This window comes from Neopsephotus bourkii, unplaced genomic scaffold (assembly GCF_033783945.1).
Source record: "Neopsephotus bourkii isolate Nb327-2 ecotype Australia unplaced genomic scaffold, CSIRO-AGI_Nbou_v1 NB_107, whole genome shotgun sequence".
Taxonomy (NCBI): domain Eukaryota; kingdom Metazoa; phylum Chordata; class Aves; order Psittaciformes; family Psittacidae; genus Neopsephotus; species Neopsephotus bourkii.
The window spans coordinates 1,642,088-1,667,446 of NW_026900624.1; the positions used below are offsets into that span (position 1 = coordinate 1,642,088).

The window sequence follows — 25,359 nt, forward strand, 5'->3', positions numbered from 1 at the left end:
ACAGGGTATCAGTTGCGAGGCTCTCAGAATTCATTCCCTAGGACTGGTGACTGGCTAACTCCAGCCTCTCTCTTTATAGGTGCCCTTCCTCACCACACGTGTATCCAGTTCTATCCCTGATAGAAGACTGACCCAGCCATCTCTGGGAGGCCTTGTAATAATGACTTTGTGCCTATGTGTCTGATTTTGTCTTTGTCCCTGAATTTCTCTTGCTGTGGTGTGGCATGGTTTTCCCTCGTCTCTTCAACAGCACACAACAGATACGTATGTGTGGGATATTTCCTTCCAGTAACCCGGGGTAATAAAACAGTCCTGCCTGATACTGCACGCATTGTCTGTGCTTCCCTTTGCATTTGAAAAAAGGTCTAGGTCTGGTCTTTGTGGAAAACTAAGACTTGCCAATTGGTGCCTGTTGTGGTGTCTGTACTTGTTTTAAACAGCATAGTCTTCATCTTTTCTCCCCAATGTCTGTACAATGCTATACACGTTAAGAAGATGCAAACTATCTAGGTATATTACTGTAATGAATAAAATATTTCCCAGGTATGTAAGAACACATGAATGGTATATTGGTTTTAGACTAAGGGGCCATCTATCACAGCACCCTACCTCCAAGTTGACTGCATCGATTTCCATGGGAAAGCAGGCACAGAATAAACATATCCAATACTTTTCCCAAGCATCCTCCTAGACTCTCACTGTTTTCAGCTGAGGACATTTCTGAAGCCAATATATGTATATTCAAAACTCCCAGTGGTCGGTCTATAAGGCATATGCTCACCTGAATCCATGTATGTTTTTTGCATCCATGACACCCTTTAGCAAAGAGTTTCACAGACTTGACTATCTGTGCACAGATTTTATGTCAAATTTTGAGTGTAACGTATTTGGTTTGTTGGTGAAAGGTTGAATGATTTTTGCAGCTTATAACTTGAGTTTTTTTACTCTGACCAAGGAATGGTGGCTTCAGCTGCTTGGTGAATAAGCCCTCTACGTGAGAATCCCAGGAAACTTCCAAACAGAGTGAAGAAGGGAAAATAATAAAAAATAAAAGGAAAAAAGCAGCAGGAGGGAATTTGGTTCTTCACGTAGCTCTTCCTGGAAGTGGAATCTGCACCAAAAAAACAGTAGGTATTGCTTAAGAAAAATTATACTTTATTTTCAGAGACTCCCTACTAAACTGGTTTAGAATGTGGGATACTTCCTCATGTGTAAGAGAAATTTCATGTATACGTTAGCCAGTGTGTGTGAACTTATTTATTTTTTTAAAGAGCAAGAATGATTTTGATTTCTGCAGGTATCTACCCCCTTGCTGGTAGAATCATAATCCACAACCAAGGTCTTGGGAATTGTTTAAGCGCATCAGATACATGACACTTTCATGTTTCTTCATTGGCGAAAGAACTGGAGCTCATGAATATATGCTGGTATTTTGCAGCGTGTTGTCTGTTCTTTTCTTCAGGCGGTAATGGCAGAGGGAACTGCAGTTTGTCTTGTCCCTGGCAGAATTTACTCTTCCCAAAATATACATCCTGTCTTGCTGTCTTGGTTTTCTGGAGCCTTCTGTTTTTTGAGGGGAGCCTCTCCTTCATTTTCCTTTCTCCCTTTTTTGAATCGCTCTTTGCACAATCATGACCTGAGCCAAAAAGGACAAAAAAAAGCAAATCCATATCAACTACTCCAGGGACACTAGTTAGTAAATAAGTACATGGCTTTAGTTTCCGTCACAGGAAACTGTGGTATTATGGCAGAAACATTTCCTTTAAGAAAGGAGAGCCACAGCATGATTGATTCAAAATCTAGTCCTAAAATGTGGGAACTTCAGCCATAGGAACAGGACCTGTTTTTATTGCTGCAGTGATACAATAGTCTATTGACCCTTCTCTGAAAAGGTTAATCCCAACACTTCCCAGGATCAGACTGTACATCCTTTTATGGCATGCTGATACATAAGAAAAGATATGAACCAATGGCTAGAGCCTTTACCACCAGTAACTGCAGAAGGATAGTGCAGGGTCAGAGGCATCACCCTTTGCCATTAAGTTGAGATTTTCCAAGCTCTTTTCCCTTAGCAGTTTACAAAGAGGTTAATGAGTTTCTGGACTTCCAGTGTCTCAGCTGGGAAGCTCCATGAAACCAGCTCTGGCATCTGCCACAGTGTAGGAGTTTTCCAGCACTGCTAATGTACTGCTACCATCTGCCTTACATCTTTCAGAAACCCACCAAACAAAACTCAATCCTGTTCTTTGGTGTATTTCTAATAGAACAATAATGGAGAAACCTGTTAAAGATTGAAATGTCTTCTCTGCAGGCTTGGAGATACTTTTGCCCTTCTGTTTCTTCATCTTCTGGGAGAACAGATTAAAGCTGGATGAATGGAAATTTTCTCTTGTGGACAGGATTGTATTATGGCACACACTTTTTCCTGCCTCCTGAGGCACAGATGTTTTTTCATGATTTCCTTTAGCATTATGGGTGTGATTCTTGGATCTATAACACACAGAGGTCAGGCCAGAAAATATTTTATCTCAACACAAATTCATGACAATACATACATAAAAGAACAGAAAATCCTGACAGGTAAAATTCCTGCCACTTTAGTCTGAGCATTTCCTTAGAATCGTATAATAAATAAATAAACAAACAAATAAATAGTGATTTACTATATTTCAAGCTACACAGAACCACAATGCCATCACATTGTTTTAAGGACACTAGTGCCAATATCATGTAGCCACTATAACACTATCCCTTCTGAGTCAGCAGGAAGTACCCATCACAGAAGCAGCAGCAGGTTACTTTTCCATCACAGAAGTAAAAAGTGGTGTTTGTGGCAGGATCTGCTGCAATCTAACTGGCTGGCTAACTCCACTTTGCTGTTACCCAACAACAGCCAGTTGTGCACTCAGCAAGACACAGGATGTTGTATGCCATCAGTAGGTGGATGCTTATGAAAGTAATCCACACTGATAGTGTTACTGCCATGGGGCCTCACACATCCATCAGTGTACAACCTTCATTGTTCTTCACCAAAGCACCAGAATGCAGAAGTGAAGGGAATGCACTAGCAATGAGCTATGCACCAGCACCATGACAATACTGTGATTTTAAGATATCCAACCATTCTAAACTAGTAACTGTCTGTTTTGGACTGTCTATGCTACCTAGCCTGACTTGGTCTTTATTTTCTCACCTCTGCCCTGTTTCTTAGTAGACATGTGGCCCTATCTTTTCCCTCCCTCCCAAGGCAGTGGCAATCATCCCTTCCTCCAGAAAAGACCCAAATCACTGCCTGTGTGCCAGTGCGCAGCAAACAGGGGAAAAGGAGCTCCAGCTATGTGCTGAAGGAGTGTGTCTGGTGTTCTAGATGAGACGGAGGAAAGAGGATTCTCTGCTTCTCTAATGTCACCTTCCACTGCAGTCTCAACCATGGCATGAAGTGGCCAAGGACAACTGTCTAGTTTATGAATGAAAACCAATGAAGCACAATGTCAGAGGAGCATAAAAAGGAGGAGAATAAATCTGGAAAGAAATCAGCCTGGGTTCATTTTCTCACTCCTGCTTTGTGAGAAATGCTAGAAACCTGTAAAATAGAACAGTATCCTACCTGAGATCCTCTCCTACTTGTGTGGCAGAGGCTGCAACTGGCAATTCTACTGTGAAAAGTGGGGAAAAAAAAAAAAAAGAGAAGTAAAACACTGAAAGTGCCCATCAAATGTTTAAAAACAAAACAAAACACAATGAAACATCCAAATTTTGTTTTGGCCAGGTCAGACTCAATAACTGGCTGAGGCTCATACAGTAAGCGGAGTTATAGTAAGCAGACACTGCTGGAGATCAAGCCATTTACCCAGATGAGTAATTGTGGGGATTAAGTCTTTCTTCATATTTAGCAGACCATAACTCATATGCCCACCTCCCCTTCTTTATCTATTGCCTAACAAAGGCTATCTGGGGATAAAGACACTACATTGCTCCCACTGAAATTGCTCCACTATACACAGAACTGGGTAACAGGAAGTAGAGGTGCCAAAGGCAACATGACTATTTGGTGTTGGTAGTCATGCAACTCTGCTGTTTGCGTTCCTAGTGTCTGCTCCAAGGAAAGCACGTTTGATATTCAAATGACACTGGGCTAGAGTCATAATAGACAGCTCCAGAGCATGAATACTATGTCAAACCCCACCGGTCAAGCAAGGTGGGAGTGGGAGCAAAGAAGAGCTGGCTAGCGCTCACTGTGCTGGTGCTCACTGGTGGCTGACTGGGTAAGAACAAGGTGCCCTAGGGCACCTTCAGACACAAGTATTGACAGCATTTTATAGCTCCTTTTATTCTAAGTGAAGAGGTGCTTTATACAGTTAAGCCTGAATTTTATTAGTAATACTTGACCCAGTTGGCCAAAATGAAGTAGGGAGGGAAAAACACAGGGAAACCTTCCAGTTATATTTACATAGGTTTAAAAGATACATTAAGAACACAGAATTCCCTCAATCTATGAATCCAGTCCTTGCTTATCTGGGGCACGAAGCCTATCACGAACCTTTCTACGAACACTATCACAAACCATACATTCATCTGTTAGCTTTCCAGCTGCCCTGACATTTTGGAGTTCTCTGTGTGTGGTTTAGGCTTTCGTATTGTTTCTGTTAGGTTCTATAAGACAAAACCAAAGTAGTCATAAGGCAGAATAGCTCTGGGTGTGAAAAACAAGACAGGAATTCAGAACCAAGCACACAGTCGTTACTAAAACATACCACTACAGCATGACACTGTTAGATTTTCAGCAGCTGGAATGTGAAAATCATATGAATAAGGATCATCCTGAGAATAAGTAATATGTTCTTACCTTCCTCTGTTTAACTGATCTGTGATAGCTCGCTATGAATCCATAAATCCCTCTTGTATATAAACCCACAAATATTAGGGATGACTTTTAATATTTCTCAACCTGTCCTCACTGAGGATTTTTATATCTCTGCTCATGAAAATAACAGCTGAAATACTGTACTGTATAATTTGCTTGCATGACATCTGGAAAAGATTTTAAAGCTCTTATTTCATAAGAAGATCCTCTTTTTTTTTTCCTTTTGTAGTTCTTGGGACTATTTCATGAAGCTTGTTCAGCTGTGTAGGAAAGGTCAGAATTGAAGAGAAATGTGCTCTCAGCTTTGCAAACTTTTGGCAATAATATAAGCTGTAAGAATTTTTAAATAGTGACACGATGCTGTAATTAACACTGCTCACAGGTGTCTGTTAGAATAAATAAAAACAATGGCAGAAATCAACTTGTGACACTGAAGTGAGGAAAGGCAGCTTTGTATTCAGGACATTTCTACTTCACTCTTTTCCTCACAGATTAACTTGTTGGCTTTGTAAGCTTGACAGTGGGCTGTTTCCTATGGCTTTCTGGGTATCTGCAAAGCCACAAGGTTTGACACTAAGCATAACAATTTCCGTTGTTTTTCAGTACTCTGTCCACATCAATGTTTTGAATTAAATCCCTAACACTCTACCAAACCGTACCCTTAAACTTCTGAATTCAATAAACTTTATGATCCTGTAAGAAGCCCATGCTGTCATCTGTCTGATGAAAATCAGATTTTTCAGGCCTGAAAGAACCACAGATTATTTCATAATTTGCTTCACCTACCATGAAAAATAGGCTAGTGATCTCATTCAGCCTTCTGTGACCCCTGTTGTAGACTGTGTGTTTGACTGAAGCAAGACAGAAAACTCACTACCTCTGGAGTTTTCGGACTCAATGCCAAACCACAAATCTCATTTCTAATGCAAATTTGTCTCATCAGCTGCAGTCACAGCTTCTCATGCTTTCTTTTTCATCAGCTGAGGATCTCTCTGCTACTTTGAGCTACTCTTCTGAAGGATGTTGTTATATATTAGGGGACAACTTTCATTCCATGAAGTCTCATTTCATCATAAAGTGACTGAACTCTCGTAAGTGTCTTGACTTGAGGTTGTCTCTGGTTCTTAAATACTTCCATTATTATTTTTTTTTTAATCTTAAAAATAATGCTAACATCAGAAGCAGTTAAAGGAATTCAGTATTAGTCTCAGAGAAGTTCTACGGAGAAGTCAAGATAGCTTTTCCCTCCTATTTTCACGTAGGTAAGAACCATATTTGTCCTTGTGGTATATGAACAGAACTCATGTTACGCTACTTGTTCACTTTGACATCTAAATCTTCCCCAGCTTTCCTAGCTTGCAATGACACAAGTCCTCCAGATCTGTTTCCTTAGCCTCCACATTTGCTTCTTTCATTTATCTGTACTGAAACCAAAAAGTTCCATAGGATTTGTTCTGCCCTGTTTGATGAAAGTTTTCTTCTCTAGTTTCTCTGGACCAGATGAGCCCATTATCACATATAATGTATGTATGGTACCGTAGGTACCGGTATGTACCATACTGCCAATAGGAGCAAATATTTTATTCACATCCCTGGAACTTGCCTTGGGTTCAGTTTTCTCCAGAGAGACTGTTCCAGTCAGTAAAGCGGAGGGTAAGAATGCGATGAAGACAGTTTAAACTGAAGAAAAATGAGGTTTTCTAAATGCTGAGACTGGGTGAAATCCCAGCCAAAGAACTCTGTACTTATCTTTTCGGAACATACTCTTTACTGAGGTTTGAGATTATAGAGAAAAATTGACTTATTGGGATTTGAAGGATTAAACAAACATACAATCATACAATGTTTACCTTTTTTCACTGGGTCAAAGACCTGAAATACCTTATGTTGAGTTTCAATGCCTTGAGTCTGTGAAACAGAAAAGAAACATGAATGAATAATTAGTATTATTTAGTTTCAAAAGGCTGACAAAAAGGTATTATCAGTCAGCCACTTTCTGGCTTGCTCAATGAGTGTACGCTAGGTTACGACAGGGGAAGTTTGGTAAGGGTTCAATAACTAGTGGGAAAAGAGTTAACACGTAAAGGCTGGGCTCTTTCTTTTTCTTTCCTTTTCCCTTTCTCTTCTCTTTTTTTTCCTTTTTCCTTCCCTTCCTTTCCCTCTCGTTCTTTCTCTTTTTCTTTCTTTTCTTTTTTCCTTTTCTCTTTTTTCTCTCTTTTCTGTTTTTTTTTCTTTCTTTTCTCTCTTTCTCTCCTTCCACACACCACCACCAGCACTACACAACCCCAGCAGAAGGCAAGCTAAGCATTCGGTATTTGGCTCAATTTTCAAAAGCTCAGAGAAGTCAGCAACTTGTGTTCACTTTGCAAGTTGTTGGATGCTCAGCATTATAAAAAACAGTTAAATTCCTTTTCATGAAGTAGGAACATAACATCAGACTACATTATTTTCATCTATGATTTTTAAGTGTGTGTCAGCTACAGCGAGGCTCACATTGTTGAAATAGTTATGTAGGACACCAAACAATAATAATAGAGAAGTGAAGTTTTAAAAAAGATTAGATCTTATATCAACTGTTCAATGACCCTTTGGTAAACTTAATTCTATGGTGGTTGCTAGGGAGGCTAATGCTGAGTATCAAATCACACACTCTGACTGGTAGGAGGAGCATGACACAGGTTCACAAACATTGCCAGCACAAGTATTTCAGAGCCTGGGCTTGGTAATGATCCCAAAGTTAATTAAAACATCAGCATTTCCTGTATCCCTAAAATGTTTTGTGACCTTTCCCTTTCTCTTCACAGCACTATACTGAACTGGAAAACAAAACAGAAAATACTTCAATGGACTTGGCAAAAAACTTGTTCAGTGAAACTGGAAGTGAAACAGGTCCAGCTGAGAAGTGAAGTGATAGTAGTTTTGCAGACTGAAGAAGAGCTGGTATCATCTCCAGCTCCAAGGCATATTCTTTAACAGAAAGATCTAAATGTGTTGAATAATGTATAATTTTACCATTTTTTCCTGCCCCAGACTTGTTGTGTTGATACTTCATTCACAGATAAAATAGAAAAGAAAAAGCAATGGGCATTCTAGGTCAGCACCTTTTGGTGACAATACTGTTTGCCTAAAGTTATAGTGATCGAATTAAGTTGTCATGTATCAGTCTCTAGTTAGAAGAAGAGCACAACATTTTTCTGCAGGGATGAAAAATACTCACATTTTTGCTTTCATGACTTCTGTCCTTAGCAGTGCTGTGAAAATGTTCTCCTGATGCTTTATTTTTTTTCTGCACAGAAAATAGTATGTAACCATTTTGATTCATAGGGGAATATTATAGTTACAATGAAAAAAAACCCCAAAACAAACCAGTTGTAAATAAACATGATAATCAGAATGCCAGAAGGAACCCATGTGAGCAAGCTGCTTCAGACTGAATTCCTTATGCTGTTCAGCAAATATTTATGAACCTGGACACAAACATATCATATTGACAAGGGACCTCACTTCCTACTCAATGGCTTGTTTTAGTCTGGGAACCTGGACAGCCATGCTTTCTTGGTAGTATTAATTGCCACCAATCTTTTTCCGAAGTTGCGGCTTCTGAAAAGATGCATAAAATGCAAAAAGGCTGGGTAGACCTATTGAACCAATGAAAGCCTTAATAAAGGAGCTAGCATTATAATGTTCATGCATATAAAAATAATAATACCCATAAAACTACTAATGCGACTTCATCTTTCCAAACAACAGTTTGCTTTCTTTAGGCAACAATAACAGTGCTCCTGTTTCACATGAGGGCCATAGTTTTCTAGGTTGAACACCAGTAAAGTGCTGTTGAGGGCTACTTACAACTCCAGCATGAATTTCCAGCAAAAAACCCCAAACTGTATCTGTGATATCCCTTGTTATTCACCTTTTGCAAATGCCTTTAAGAAATTCCATCAAGAACAACAACAAAAATTTTGGTAAGACTTTTGATCTAATAACCTCAGTTAGTCACTGAAGTGGATCCACATGGGGCAAGAGTGCTCTAATTCACTGTGTGAGAGATGCACAAATGCAATTCATACAATTTCATTGCACGACAGATGTCTTTGCCTATGTTTCGCACAGAAATTATAGAACAAGACCTAGTGAAGTTCAACCTAATGAATAGTTTTGCAATGTATATTTGTGTTTACAGGTATTGGCAGTATAGGAATCAGGCTCTTAAGTGGCCAAAACTGGGTTCAGTCCTGACCATACTCATCCTCTCCTATGACAGGGGCTTGATGGGATGGGCTTTGTACCCAGAGGAATCTCTATTGGAGAAGACTTCCTCTCATAGTTTATTAAATTAGTGATTAATTCAAAAAACACAATAAATTTTAAAATAGAGAGGTTCAAGTAAGCTCCTAAAGCTGTGGTTTCACATACTGCTGAGATCTTCTAAGGGCTTCCTGCTACTGAAGGAGAAAGTCTCTTTTCCTTTGTTCTTTGTCCTGCCTGGTCCCCCCTGCCCCACCCCACCAACTTTGCTACTTTAGTCCCTGCTTCTGGCCTCCATCCCTTAAACTAGTTCTGATACTCAAAAAACATCTTGTGTGATCTAACTCATTAACACAGCAGAAAACCATCCCGTTTTTTTTCCCGTGGTTGTTTCAGTCACTTTAGTTTTACACACTATCAGTATACAGTCCTTGTACTAGTTTCCCCTTTTACTGTTGTTTATTTACTGTATTTATGCCACAAACAGGAAGCAACGATTTACAGGAACTATTATTGTTGGCTAACATTCACCGACAAACTTTCTGAAAGTATTTACTCACAAGAAGTTTGTTTTGCTTATCTACAGGAAACATCTTGAGTAATAATATGGTAATCTCAGGCACCAAAGAAACAAACACCAAGTAAGGGAGGACAAAAAACATGTTTCAACCCATTCTTTTCAGCCAAACAAGTAAATGCAGGTTTCAGGAAAATAAAATGTCTCATTGCCCTCCAGTGAAAGCACTCTGTTAAATCTGGGGCTACATTTGCCTATAAGCTTAGATGTAGACAATGGAACAGTTTGATGCTGACAGCACTTAGCGCAAGTGTGATGACCTGCCTGCATACATGAGAGAACACAACTCCTGAACACTCTGAACTGGGTATCTACAAAGAATGGCTGACACAGGGTACATGGGCACGGTAGTTCTTGTGCTTAAAGCTGGTGCCCTCCTACACACTCTGACCCTCTATCTGCTTACTTAGCTGCACTGCAGAACCAGACAGGTAGAAAGCCACCTTCTTTTGAAACAAAGCCACCACTATCAGGACAATCTAGGTTGAGCTATCATGAAAATTAATACTATTGTTCCGCACTGTTCATTTGGACTGTGGACTCTACTGATTTGTTAATGACTATTCTGAGTGACTTAACACTAATGTTCTTTGAAACAGAGCCTGTTAAACTGTAGTGATTCTTTCCCAAGTGGCATTCAGGACAGAGATGTAAACAGACAAGAAAAAGTCATAGCATACCTTAGTACCTAGTTTTAGCTGGTGTGCATAAAGATCACAGGAGTCTGGGCTGTCAGAAGTTTGGCTGCTGTGAAAGATAAGCATTGTTTTGTTTAATTTCCAAATTTGGTGACTGCAAACAGTAGTTTGCACCATTCATTCCAACCATTAGCATGTGTTTTCTACAGTAACCCTAGCTGCAGAGATGCCTGTCTTCCACATCCACATTTTAATTTTACAGACCTACAGTTAACCTGCAAGAAGTGAGCATCATCGTCTTAGAAAATGCTTGGTTACTGAAAGAGATCTGCTGTACCCAGAGGACACCTCCTGCTTCTACCTAGGTTTAGTTCTGCTTCACACACCTTCTCCCTCCCCTCCTAAATCATCCCATAGAACATTATCTTCTTTGTTCCCAGAAAGTCTTCTCCTAGTTCTATGTGTCTCTTTTGCAGTTCAGGACCAGTTGTTGTGGTCTGTGAAGCTCAGCTCTTGATTTCTATACTTTGGGCACCTCAAGTTTGATGAGATAGATCCAGCCTATTAATGTTCTTCCAAAAAAAAGAAATGTATTAAAGTTTTATTCCCTAATAAATGACCATAGGGTCACAGCTGTTCATAGTAAATACCCACCCCTTACAAATCACCTGCACAACTGATCTTGCGGTTACTCAGAGTCATCACTGGCACAGGAGGAGCAGACCATGTTTAACAGGGGTATAATCTGGTCAGTGCAGGGATTCTTGCACTGTTATCAGTTACCCTGAACTTAACCCCTTTGCATAAATGGAATCAGACTAGTTATCTTCCATGCTTAATTAAATTAGGTTTACACAAAACCAAATAATATACCTTACATTAGATTGCTCTGCAAAATGTAAGGCTGAAAAAAAGCGTATTGATTTAAATGATGCAATAGACCAAGCTCTGTATCAATGCAGTTTCATTTTGCTTCAAGAAGGCCACCTGGGGTAGATAGAGAGATCTGCTTCCAATGAACTGGTTATTAAGGTTTGGCTATAAGATTTGTATGCAATTTATTAAGGAGTGTTAAATTAAGGACTGTGACTATTAAAAGTCTAATTTTAGTAACACTTCTAACATTTACTCTGGTACTCTTTATAAGATTCAGAGAACATATAATAAATGGTGATATATCTGAATAGTTACCTGGAATCCAAGTCTAGTGCATCAGAATTCAGGACCTTGGAGCTCAGCCTGGCTTGCTGCTTCATTACACTTTCATGTTCCTCAGGCACAGATAATAATAAGAAACATAAAATTTTAGTTCACTGTTTTAAGAAAGCCATTATCAAATTGATTATTATTATAACCCTATAGAGTATTATGTTTTGTCACAGTAGGATGAACTGAGGCAGGAGAAAAGTCATAGGGGGATTTTCTTACCTCCTTATTATGAACACAGTAGTTCAAGAGGGCATCACAGAAATGCTGTCCTATTGACTCCAAGTCTTTCACATCGAAATGAGTGCTTTGTCTGCAGCCTGCAGCATCAACAGGAGCAAGACAGAAATCAAAATGTCAGCAATCCTGCTGACAGCTAGGTAACTGTGATATTTCAGGGTGGTGTCTGACTGCAAATTCACTGACAGATGCTAGACAGGTCTATAACTGTAGACAGGTCTATAACTGTTGTAGTTTTATACAAATGGTATTACAGATCATTATTCTGCCTTTGTGAACAAATCTATCCACTCAGCGGGGGTAATGCATAATTAGCTGATTCCCTAATCCAAAATTCCTAAAAATACAACTGGCTTAGTTCCATCTTTTAATTTGCCATCCACTAACATTGTTTCATGATACATATGCAATAATGCTACTGGTGACAGAACATCAAAAAAGGGAAAAAAACATGAAAAAACACATTTTTTTCCATGAATAAAACAGAAGTAAAGGTCTTGTTTGATTATACCGACTAAATAGCTACAGGGAATTGTCTTACCCAGCTTAGAGCCACAGATAGAGGCTTCCAAAGTGTAGCTGTTGTTGATGCCCATCTTCCACATCACCACTCGGCCTGTGCCTTCTTTGCTTCTTTGTACTCTGAAACTGCAGTCTGGAAATGAGAACTTAAAGACAGGTACAGCATTAGCCATTGAAGTAAACAGAAAAATGCAATAATTAAATTTTAATCCTGCAAGGTTTTTTAAAAAATTTATCTACCAGGCAAACAAATGTGAGTTTTCATTCTGCTTGAATATTGCACAACATACCCCAGAAGATCATAGAATCATAGAATGGTTTCTGCTAGAAAGGACCTTAAGATCATCCAGTTCCAACCTCCCTGCCACAGCCTTACCCTAGACCATGTCATCCAAGGCTCTGTCTAACCTGGCCTTGAACACTGCCAGGGATGGAGCATTTGCCGCTTCTTTGGGCAACCCATCCAGTGCCTCACCACCCTCACAGTAAAGAATTTCCTCTTTACATCTAACCTAAACTTCCCCTGTATAAGTTTGAACCCATTACCCCTTGTCCTAGCACTACAGTTCTTAATGAATTGAGTCCCTCCTCAGCATCCTTGTAGGCTCTCTTCAGATACTGGAAGGCTGCTATGAGGTCTCCATGCAGCCTTCTCTTCTCCAGGCTGAACAGCCCCAATTTTCTCAGCCTGTCTTTACTGGTATAATAGAAATGCAGGTGAAATAACAGTCCTTTGATTAGATTTCTGAAACATCTAAATGTAATTTTTAATGTGGCTGTACTTACTGTTTCTAAATGTTTGGACATACAGACAGCTGACCAGCTGAGTTACCACAAATCCTGTTACGTACCAGCATGTATATTTACTAAAAAGTTAGAATAGCTCTTCTCTCATGATTTAATACATCAACAGTTTGATGCAATCAATCTGAAGCTCACAACCACCTCATTATTGATATCTGAAGAAAACAGCATTAGCTATAAGTATGCAATGACATCTAGTAGTTCAGTTTGTGTGCTGTTTTATATCTGAGCCTTTGCAACCTTTCTTGTCCAAAAGCAGCTTACTGTAGTCAGATTTTGACAGATAATGATGTTTTCCAAAAACCATGATTTCCTACTAAACTTCCCCTCAATTGAAATACCTTACACAGTGTTATTTTGACACATTTTTCAACAGAAGTTTTCAAAAGGATTAATACGGAAAAACATTTTATCTTCTTTAGTTTCTTATTTACTTACTAATTTGGTTTTAATTCTAAAATATATTTTAGAAATATATAAATACTCAATATTTAATGGTAGATTTTGACGTATTAAAGCAATGTTGCTTTGACGTTCTGGTTTGGGGTGGGTTTTTTTTCATTCTTTAAAAAAAAAGTCTTTACAAAATGCTAACTTTATGTCTCAGTTCAGCATGATACATTTTTAAGTGCTGGAATTTCAAAGAAGTTAAAACTTCATACTCCAACTATTTCTAGTTTTAGCCAATTGAAGATTATTTCACTAGGTGAAATATGAACTTTTATTAAATGTGATATCTTAAAAAATTAGGGATCTCAGGTGGTGCTTGAATTTTGAGGCAAGATTCTAGCCAGACTTTTGCTCACCTTATCTGGGCAGCTCTTGCTCAGCAGGAGTGGGAAGACACGTGGATGCACATATGGTGCTTTCGCCCGGGGCCTTCTCTCACAACCATACATGAAGACATTTTGTTTCCTATTGTGACCGTGGATGTCACAATACATAAAAACATCACGTTCCCCCATCACTCTGTAATACAGGACAACAGAGAATAGTGGTTTGGCTTTTTTTCTCCTCCATCTCAGAAACTAGTCTGAGCTAGTATGTTATACTGAAGCTCACTTGTAACCTAAAGAACAGGAAATCAATACAAGTCCCATATTCTGAGCTCTAACTTAAACCTTCAGTGTTGCTAGATTAGAGCCAAACTACTGTTTCTTCTGAAAAAACCCACTTGTCACTGCACAGATGTAAGATATAAATGTATGCATCATCAGCCTTTGTCCATGTGTTTGTTCTTACTCCCATGCTCAGTAATATACATTCAGCTCTTTAGACGTATACATGATCATATTGTACAACTGAAATCTACTATTCTTATCTGCTGCTCTTTCAGTATTGTACATGTGGAATGATAAATGCTATACTATTATGAGACTGAATGACTACTCCTTCCTTTATCAAACCAGAGACATCAATTTTTTTTATGTGCTAAGAGTCTGCAATATATTCTTAACTACTGAAAAAAAAAATTCAGGTAGACACATTGGGATTTAGCAATCCATACCCCCAGTGCCCAATTTGTGCTGCAGCAGAGCTCTCCAGGGAAGATGGGATGGCACAACACTGTGTCACCTGGAGCGTTACTCTAGGCAGGAGCTGGAAATCCATGGTGAAACTAAGAAGGAAGCAGTAATAAACATGTCTGTTGCAGCTGACAGTAGCTGAATATGAGGCTAAAGGTCAGCAGCACTTCAGCAGACACTATTAATGTTGATTATGGGGCACTCACAAGTGCACGCTTTCTCCATATAGCAAGACAGAGAGAGGAATTGTTGTGGAGAGGCCCAGTGCTCATTCCCTGAAAGCTAGGGACCTACATGCCGAAACAATCATTTGGAAGAACACAGATCTTACTTTAAATATGCTGTAACTAGATGAAAAAAGTCCTGTTTGTATTAATTTGTTACAGAAGTTAAACCAGAGGGCTTTAGTTTACTAGCTGAAGGTTTAGTTTAATAACCAAAGGTTTAGTTTTATAGCCAGAGTATCAATGTCCCTGTAATTGTAAATCTACATAAGAAATCAAATGTATTTGTAGCAAAACATACAGCAAACCTGGCAATCTTTGCTGTCAAATAGACATCTGGGATCTATTCTGAACCTAACTTAATTCTGTGACATGGTTTTATGTGATAAAAAAAAGAAAATTAAAGACATAATGAATTTGATAAGTAAGTTTTGGCAGAGGATAGTGGAAACATACTGAAAATGTTTGGACAAAACCTCTTATTTTGGAGATAAAACTTATTACCAGGAATTGAGAAAATATGTTAAAGGAAAATCTGTACGATACTGAAGGAAAAAATAACCCACTCTGAAATGCAACTGAAGGTAAACAAAACAGAAAGGTTGGAGTACGGGGCAAAGATGTAAAAAAAACCAAAACAATAGGGACACAGAGAAGTCACAGTAACAAAGAGACAGCAGAAAGGTAAATCATCTATTCTAAAGGGAAAGAAAATGAGGTTACCTTTTGATCATTTTTCTGGTATACCAGATGGAAGGATAAAATTTCTTCGTGTTAGATTTGTATTTGCGGTTCAAGTCCTGACCTGTTAAAGAGCAGCGGTGATTTCCCACAATCACACCGTCTGGATTCAACATGGGTACTACTTTGAAGACAAAATTGTCCCGCAGGAGTTGAGCTTTGCCTGAATCGCCGAGAATGTAATCCAGAAAGCCCTTCATTATCCAAGAACTGTTAGTTTCTCCTGGATGCACTCTTGCAGTTAGTATCACAGCCTTTCTTTTGGTGTCCTTGTCACTTTTAGATGGGTTGGTGATAGTTAAAGCATACACTGTGTTTCCTGCCAGTGAATGGCACAAGACATGAATCTTGCAGAATTTGGATTTCACTGGATCTTTAGAGATGGCCACCAGGTACTCCTGCAGGTTGGAGTAGGTGTAAGGATAGCAATGGGCAAAGTAGCAGGTGTCTTGGTCATAAGGGAATTGGAATGTCCAAGTGAGTGAGAAATACTGACATCCATCTTGGCCCACATGGGTTTTATAATACTTGATATCATTTCCAGTCCTTCGCCAGCCAACCTTGTGTTCCTTAGCATCAGCTTCTGAGTACAACAGTGGCCGCAAGCCACGTTTATATAGGCTGTTCCGCTTGGTAAAGTTGACAATAGTGAAACGATATGGCATCCCTGCCTGCGTATTCCTTACTTGGAAGTAGTACCACTGTGTGTGTCTGCTTGTGTAGAGGTCAGTGCGCAGGGTCAGCTGGTACTCAAATTCATTGCTCGTGGGCAGAAAGAAGACAAAGAGTTGTGATGCTGGTTAGTAATGTAGCATGATGCAGTGTCAAATAATGTGGACTGCCATGAAAAAGCACTCTGCAGTGAATCACATGTGAGTCAAATTTACACTGTCATGAATCAAAGTCTATGTAGCTGCCAGGAAAAGATGCCTAATTGCACCAAGTGTGTCAATAATGCAACTGCTGCCTTCATTAGGACTTCTAATAATAATTAGGACTTCTAAAAACATTCTCTACACTATGCTTTAAGAGGAAGTGCTTAAGAAAAGGTGTCGAGTTTGTGTGGGTGATTTATCACCTATAGAAAACATTCAGTGCTATGGAATGGCTATCAGACCATTTCAAGTGAAGGCTACCTGAAACTACTTTTGAAGCTTATTTAACTAAAGTAAGAACAATTTACAAAACCAGAGTCACACATCCTACCCAGACACTGATACCAGTCTGCTGATAATAACAACACTGATAATAACTACATTGTAATAAAGGACAAAAAAAATCAGAAACTTACACTTTGACCACCTTCTGCAAATTCCCACTCTCAAACCGTGCTTCGAAGATCAGTGTGTTATCCCCTTCCTGAGGGAGGATCTGCTTCATGGGGTGGAGATCTTTCACTTGAGAATACAGAAAGCAGGAGGTTTTGTCAGCTAGGGGAAGGAGCAGAACAGATGTTTTTGAGTCTGAGTAATTTCAAGAAATACCTGCATCCTTCTGAAAATTCCTTCTAGCAACAGACAACTGCAACTTCAAAGGTGAACTCCGACACTTGGGTTAGGGCCAGCTCAGGGTAAAGGAGCTGAAAAGTGAAGGTATTCCAAGCTGAAACAATGTACTCTGTGTTTCAGACTGCTGATATCAAACCATATGTTTATCTGCCAGAAGTGTCCCTAATTCATAACTTTCTAACTGGCAAAATGAAGGATTTTTACTGGCAGTGGGGCACTGAGAGGCTTTTGTATTTTCAGCTCCTTGATTCTTGCTTCTCTCTATCTCCTTACAGCTGGATCCACCTAAGGAGAAACTGTTGCCTTACCATGCTGCCAAGTAAGGGGGACTGACCTTGTACCATAAAGCAGGATCAGAGCTGTACAGCAGTCCCTGTTCAGATCAGAGCTGTGTTTGCTGTTGCTTGTCTGAGGCTGTGGTAGAGATTTATTCTGCAGCAGAATTATTCTCTCCTGTAGTCTTACTAAAGTTCTGACAGTACTTACAGTACAGTGAAAGTCAAGATTCCTATATGTCATTCTTTTTATTCTTTGAATCACTGTTGCCATATACAAAAGATATACGAATATGCAAAAGATACATAAATATCTTTTGTACATGGCAACAGTGATTCAAGTAATATAGCCATATTCAGTGTATTGCTCTCCATGACTGAAGTTAACTAGAGACCCACAGGTGTCTTCATTATAGAAGGGCTGTTAACTTTGCTAGCTGGGATACCTACTTGAATAATTACTTTCTGTTTAACTGAAATTCCACTCACAGTTTCTCTATCCTTCCCTTCCTCTTCAAGCTCTTCCTTATCATCAAGGAAGAAAAATGTTTCAGTAGTTAATCCAGTAAAACTGTTTCTGGAAACACAGACTCATAGAATGGTTAGGGTTGGAAGGGACATTAAAGCTCATCCAGTTCCAACCCCCTGACATGAGCAGGGATACCTTCCCACTAGACCAAGTCTTGCTCCAAGCCCCACCCAACCTGGCCTTGAACACTGCCGGGGATGGGGTACCTACAGCTTCTCTGGGCAGCCTGTTACAGTGGATTAGTCATCTGTAACAGCCACATTTTATAGAATGAAATGCATGCGTAAAACCTGAGACCTCTATCATGGTATTTTATGTAAGCTTCATTAACGAAGTCTGGGAATCATTATACCAAAATACACACTTTGCTGGAGAGTTGTACAGGGCAGAATAAGAATCACTTCCAGTTGCCTGTCTATAAAAGTCCAAGTTGGTAAAAAAGGTCATGGAAAGCTGCATTTTTAAAGAACAGCAACTAAAGGACCATGACAGAAATTACTGTCCTTGTCTGCAAAAATGTGGGGAGCTGGAAGTCATGGTGTTCCTCCACATCTTATTCCTTGCAATAAATTAGCAGGTCGAGTGCAGAGGACAGAGGTTCCTTCCTCATCACACAGTATGTACCAGTTTTCTTGGCCACCAAATGTAGCAACCTACTAGTGACAGGTAATACAGCCACACTGCATAAATAGCTAATTTAGCTAATTTCTAAATAAACACAGTGTCAAAAGTATCAATGCTTTTCAGTCTATTGCAAGCTTTTACTAACTGTGTTGACCTCAAGAAAGATACCAGCTCCCCTTCAGTATTGTGCTTCTGAAAATTTTATGGCCACATCTAGTTACCCTAGGATTGCAAAACTGTTATCATCCTTTCTATGTAGGAGTTGCTCAGTTCCAAGTTCTCCAAGTCATCTGTACCAACTTAGCAAACACATGAAAGAATAACTAACTCTGATAATCAACTGGTGATGATGGAATAAGGCAACTAACTCCTTTCAATTCTGTCTGATTAATCCCTGCGAGGCTTACCCAGTCTGGTCAGATTTTGTTTATGTCTTGGCAAAACCACTATAAGCAAACAGGATAACAAAATATTTTCCCAACACAGTCTTTAGTGTTGATCCTGCAGTTACACAGCTCTCATCTTTTTCACTTTCTCTTTTGCTTGTTATCTTTCTCCACTCCTATTTTCATAACAAACTAATTTCAGGCTGCTTTGTAGTGTTGTTATTCACTGAGAACAACTGTTTGAGCTGAGCTGGACTTCTAAGATAATTAACAGCATGAACCAAACTTATGGATGACAAACCAGCTGTGTAACTATGTAACTCACTTCCTTTGCTATCTATAGGAAAAATAAATTTATTTCACAGTGCTTTAAAATAAGAGTTGAAAATCATATTGATTTCATCAGGCTTTAAATCAGGTTCACAAAGGAGATCAAAGCAAGTGCTTTGTCTGCCTACAGCAGACAATAAGTTTCCCAGAGTGTTCCCACCTTCTTCTAGATAAATCACAGTGCCTTTGTCAGGAGTTTGGCGTGATGGCATCATCTCCAAACCTGTTGTAGTGTACAATGGCTCAGGGTTAGGGGGTATCCAATCTAAAAAAAGAAGAGAGACACAAAAAGATTACAAGCAGAAAGACTGTATGAGTCTTCATAATATGAAGGACATCAAAAAGCAGTTAATCATATTTATACCAGTTGCACACAAACAAATAGGAAAGCCCCCTTTTGAACCTAATTTTTTGCACCTGTGAACAAATCTTCACTGTAACTCTAAATAAAAATACACACTGATCTGTGCAAGGACCAACTTTTGCTGTACAAACTTGCCTCTTCCCTGTACAGCTTGCTTACTACAGATGAGACTGATAACGGTGAACATTACACAGCATTGGTATGGTACTGTTAGGAAAGCAGATGCCTCAACTACAAAGTCACTGACTGCTGATGACACTGACAGCAGATGCTGCATGGTTATAATGCAGTGTCCCCATGTAACTCACATGGCATCTACCTGGCATTGTCAAATATCTTTTGAACACTGATTCATTCTGACAGTAGGCCTTTTCTCACTGTAATACTCACAGCAGTCCTGTCCCATTCCATTCAAGACACTGTGATCTAGTTTCAAAGGCAAAAGAATCAGGGCACAGCTGTTTCCATCCCATTTCTGCATTTCCATTTCTACTGATTACTTCCAAACTGCAATTGGTTGTATCTAAAAGCACAGGGGCTGCTCAAGTCTTCACTGTCCCAAAACAGGCTTGCTGTATGTACAGACTGCATAAAAGCAGTTATTAGCTTATGTTCATATTTTACTGTATTACCCTGCAATACAGTACTGATGTTGCTCATAACAGCATATAAGATTAGTAAGAGTTTGAATTTGTAAGACCTCAGGATTCAGGCTTGTTGAGTTTGCTCTGTCTGAACTTTTCTTTACCTGCCTGCAGCTTTGTTTCACTTAATTTAGCTGTGACAGCAATTTTTTTAATTGACCAGGTATGTATGGCTAATTTGATTTATTTTTTTTTTACTTTTGCATGGTACAACCATAGGCTTATACAGACAGCAGTAACAAGGAGTTGTTTTGTGTAGAAATGCAGACCTAGAGCTGGACAAAATTTGCTTTAGGGGCAACAAAGAGAACAAGGAAATAACATCTTACATACGTAAAGAACACTGTATATGGTAAATTCAGACGTAACATAGAGATGCAGACTGATGAGGAAAGACAAAGGTGTAAGACTGAGCATGCAAACATAAATGATCCCAGAGTTGTCTGGATCCTAGAATAAGGAAGAAGATATTTCTCCCAGAAAAAGACCCCAGAGGCTGACAGTTCTGAACAAATAGCTTCTTGCTTCCACCCAAAGGAAACCTTTACAATGAAACTGCTGGCCACAGGAACAGAAGGAGCAGTGAAAAGAAAGCCAGAAGGGTGTGAGTGAAGCATACATACAGCATTTTAAACTACATTATTATTTTTCTCTGTAGCAATCAGATCTGGACTAATAATGATTTGTTTTTTAAGATTTCACTTAAACCGACAATAAATGCTTGGTGTGCTTCCTCTTTGCCCATATACAAGATTTTAAGCATAACACAATAACTTACCAATATGCTCAATTCTGTCTCTGATGACTTCACATTGGTGTGGCCAGTACACTAGAGAAAACTGGCTGGCAGTTGACAAGTTACCCAGATTCTGAGGCACCCCAGGTTGCGGTACCATTGCCTCCGAGTCAGATGGTGACAGAATCAGTTCTGCCATTGGAAAAAGATGAGCACAAACAGAATCGATAAGAAAATCTATAAGAAGAGAACCCTCATATCAGTTTCTCTTGCTCTTCCAAGTGGAAACAGGCTGCAGAGATTATCTACATGAAAAATAACTAAGCATGACACAATAAAATTACATTGCACTAAAATGGAAATATAATGCTCCATCCTATCATTATGCTCCATATCTTAAAATCACACAGAATTTAAAAATAGTGTTGAATGAACAGTTAATTCATTAAACCACAAAGCACATCAAGCATCCAACTACAGCAGGGAATAGCTTACTTGGGTTCTTATAGAAAATGTTGGCACCTTTTATTATTACTGCTTTATTACTAGTGTGTTATGGTAATGCTTACAATCTCAATGCCTGAGTCAAAATCTGTACTGTGCAATATTATACAAATAACAAACAAAGCTTATTCCTACAAAACTTATTACACAGCATGTATGTAACAAGATAGTACTGGCTAGCACAACAGGAGAGGTAACAATCTGATGCTATCAAATTCTGTAAAGCATCAGAGACATTTGGAGGAGGTGGAGGATTATTTTGCTTGTCAGTGAGAAATTTCTGAAAATTGTGAGAAGCCACTTGAACGAAAACATGATAGGCAGAGAAAAACCTCTGGAAAAAATCTAGTAATCAGATGATTAGGACTGAGGTATTGTGCAGTGACCTCAGCACTGACTGAAGTTAGTAACTTTTCTTTGTCATAGGTATGAAAAGATCCCTTTTCAAAGCATTCCCTGTCCTTCCTTCTGCTTATAGTAGGCCAAATGATAAGAGTTTGGTTCCATGGCAAGTTTTCTGTATTTGCTTTGGGTCTGAATCACATACCAGCACCCATAAGATCTATGTTACCAGAAAAAAAAAAATTCTCATCAGCTTTAGACCTAGTTTCTATATCCAAATCTCCTCACAATAAACAAAGGAATGTTGTAAGCAAAAGAGCTTCACCTGAAAGATCTGGTTTAGATGGCATCATGTGTGAAAAGTAAAGAAAAACCCAGGCCTATTTTTAAACTCCAGTGGATACCTAACTCAAACGGGTATCTGGCTGCTATAATGCAAATCAGTAACTGGTGATCAAGGGCATGCTGCAAGATAGAACTAAGATAATTACTCACCTAAGATCCATAAAGTGTGACTAGACCTACCTCCAGATTTGTTTAGAGCTTGATAGTTACGTGAAAACTCGTATCTTCCTCCTTCCCCTTCCTTGCACCCTGTTGGGGGATAACTGAAAGGCTCTCAACCTGTAAGAACAGCACATTGCTGACTGTCGTCTGTCACAAGTGAGCTAGGGGACTAAAAAAAAATAATAAAATACTAAAATAAAATCAGAAGTTCACAGTAGGACAGCGTGCAATTGCCTACTGTCAAAGAGAACAGCTGCCTCTGTTTTATTTTGGCTTATGGTCAGAGTAAGAATTAGGCCAAATCTACATGGTCATTATTCCTGTCCACTGCTCAAGGACTTCTGGACCCTTCCCCTTGTCCTCTTTTGTTTCCCCAGTGCATCTCTCATGCAGCAGCAGTATCTCCACTGTTGTGTGAAAAGCTAAAGCAGCAAACTGACATAAGAAAAAAAATGTTTGTTTATCAGCTGCATTAATTAACCCTCTGATCCCACTCATCAAGCAAGCCTGAGAGTAGGAGAGGCGAACGAAACCAACAGCTACAATAGCCCTTCTGGTGGCAGCTGAGATACATGTCACTAATACCCGAAAGCAATAATGAATACATGAACTTGATGCTGGGGAACTGAGGCATGACACTTGGCAAAACCTGAAAAAGCACACCTCTGCAGCCAAAGTGTGTGGGAGCCACGAAAAGCAATCAGCTACCCTGTGTTAGATTTGAAGCACATTGGCAAGGCAGCACTGAAACAGCAGTGCTTGTCCCCTTCGCTGCACGTAACAGAACTTTTATGTCCCGGGTTTTCAATCTAGTCCCCCTTCATAAATACTGTATTCAATCAAGAGCCAAATTTCCCTCTTGAAATATGAATGCTGGTAACATCAAATGCATTTCACAGCTAGTAAAAATACTATTTACTGCTCCAATGTACATTCATCATTATTTGCAAACGTAATACGGGGTACCTAAAAGCCTACTAGTCCACCACCTGACCGGGAGTTTGATTTTTATGTATACGATATACAGCAAGGTCCCCAAATTTAGTTTACAGCTAAACGTGCTCTGCGATGCATTCCGGGTGCTTATAGAAACCGTCTGTTACCTGAGCTGCTTACTGATTTTCTCATAAGATGCAGCTGGTTCTAATTACAGCTAACTTATCACAACCTGGGACCACCTCAAAGGGGGACCAATGGGACTTACTAAGCTGCTTTCTTGCCGGAGAGGCTCTCCCGAGTCCGTCCCGCTGCCCGCCGCCGCCGAGGTGCTCTGACAGCAGAACGGGGCATACCGGGGAGGTAGCGGTTCCGCCGTGAGCCCTGCCTCCAAGGGATGGCCACGTCCCCCCCCTCCCCAGCAGCAGATACCTGCCGCGGCCGTGCAGAGCGCGCAGGGCAAGCGCACAACCGCTCGCCCCGCTCTCGCGAGAGGTCAGCGCGGGCCCGGCGGAGCGCCGTATATGGGCCGGGTGAAGCGGCGAGCGGAGCCGGCGTCGTGGTGTTACGAGAACGGAATCAAGCAAGTTGGAAAAGGCCTTTAAGATCATCAAGTCCAGCCGTTCCCCCAGCACTGCCAAGTCCACCACTAAACCATGTCATCAAAGGCCTCGTGTACATGGGTTTTGAATGCTTCCAGGGATGGTGATTCCACCACTTTGGAAGCCTGTTCGAAGGAAAATGCAGGAAGCACCTACATACATGGTGCTAAAGGTGACGGGCTGTGTCACTGAATTGCTTTTTAAGATGCTGTAAGAATACATATCCTGAATAAGGTCCCACTGATGCCAGCTTCACACCCAACAGCCACCTGCACCAAGGTTATCCCAGCTTTACACTGATGCAAATGAAGTGAGAACTTACACTCTGCATTTCAAAAGCTGTGCCGGTCATTATGACCTTTGTCAATAATTTATTTTGATACAAACAGAAGGCGAAGAGGGATGTAGGTCTCATATACTTGCAAGTGAAAAGCTCCCTTACTGAATTCCTGGGAAGGGGCTGTTTGAGAGAGGAGGAGGAGGTATAAGACAGTTTGGAGCTCTTGGCTGCTGTAATGTGAATGTTCCCTCTGGGACTCTGAGGAAAAGAAGGTAACCAAGAACTGTCTTGAATAAATTGCACTTGAGTACAACTACAGATTTTGTTTTGTGTTTGTCTAGGATGAACTAAGCTATTTTCTGTTACCATGTAATCTTCTTCTTTTTTTAAGGCATTTTGATCACCATTTATATTCTGGGGTTTAAGATGTTTCCTTCCATTGGAAAAAAATATGTGCACTTAAAATTTATACAGCATATTATGAAAAATATAAAAGGCATGGAGTCTTAATGGATTCCTGGCTAGTCCTGAACAAAAACTTCTGTAAAGACTAAAGCACAGTGTCCAGTTCCCACAGAATCACTCAGTTGAAAGCTGAGAACAAATCCCTTAGCTTCATGCAAGTGGATCCCAGGACGAACAAGCGCTGGTGCTCTACAGAGCTGTAACTGAAAGAATTACCTTTTGAAACTTGAAATTATGTGGCTCAGAAAAATTCGTTCATGATTGTGTTTCTGCCTCCTAGGGAACAATGTAGTTGTCGCACACTTGTAGTTGTAAAGAAATGACGCTAGAGAGCACTGCAAGTTTTGTGGAGGGAAGTGCTCGTTGTGGTCTCATTTAAATGTTACGAGAAGTGAGCTGAAAAAAACATAGTAAGTTAAGAGCTTGAGAGCACCAAAAGGGAGCTCCCAGTCTGATGTTGGCTATATGCCTCCGTGCTCCTTTAAATTACCAGAGGGGACGAAAATTATTACAGAATCATAAAACCATCAAATAAATAGGACCTCTGGAAACCCTCTTCCTTTTTTTTTTTTTTTTTTTTTTACTGGTGCAGTCCTGCCTGTATGAACTTATTTTTCTTTGCCTTAGGGGCAAGCAGCCTATTCACTGCACAGCATGTTTTATTGCATGGAATATGGTGTTGCTTTTCCATGTCTGGATATCTAGACACTTTTCTGGGGACTGGTATTGTAGGCGTA

At 39.8% G+C, this 25,359-nt stretch overlaps 1 protein-coding gene across 4 annotated transcripts; it reads right to left on the reverse strand.

Moving 5' to 3' along the window:
* Positions 1 to 1,138: 1,138 nt before the first annotated feature.
* On the reverse strand, positions 1,139 to 23,653 carry AGBL3 (AGBL carboxypeptidase 3). 4 transcript variants are annotated; one of them, XM_061357646.1, is made up of 15 exons: positions 23,544 to 23,653; positions 21,029 to 21,178; positions 19,403 to 19,507; positions 16,882 to 17,020; positions 15,573 to 16,352; positions 13,906 to 14,068; positions 12,315 to 12,441; positions 11,756 to 11,853; positions 11,519 to 11,598; positions 10,370 to 10,436; positions 8,082 to 8,150; positions 6,715 to 6,772; positions 3,608 to 3,656; positions 2,282 to 2,490; positions 1,139 to 1,636 (listed from the first exon to the last, which is right to left on the reverse strand). In XM_061357646.1, exons 2-15 carry the CDS (start codon positions 21,144 to 21,146, stop codon positions 1,380 to 1,382), a joined length of 2,319 nt encoding a protein of 772 aa, XP_061213630.1. In that variant the 5' UTR covers positions 21,147 to 21,178; positions 23,544 to 23,653; the 3' UTR covers positions 1,139 to 1,379. The 4 variants fall into 4 exon arrangements, with proteins under 4 accessions (XP_061213630.1, XP_061213639.1, XP_061213620.1 ...); XM_061357655.1 differs by lacking the exon at positions 23,544 to 23,653 and adding an exon at positions 22,457 to 22,504; XM_061357636.1 differs by lacking the exon at positions 23,544 to 23,653 and having other exon boundaries at positions 3,608 to 3,653; positions 21,029 to 21,235.
* Between the last annotated feature and the right edge of the window lie 1,706 nt (positions 23,654 to 25,359).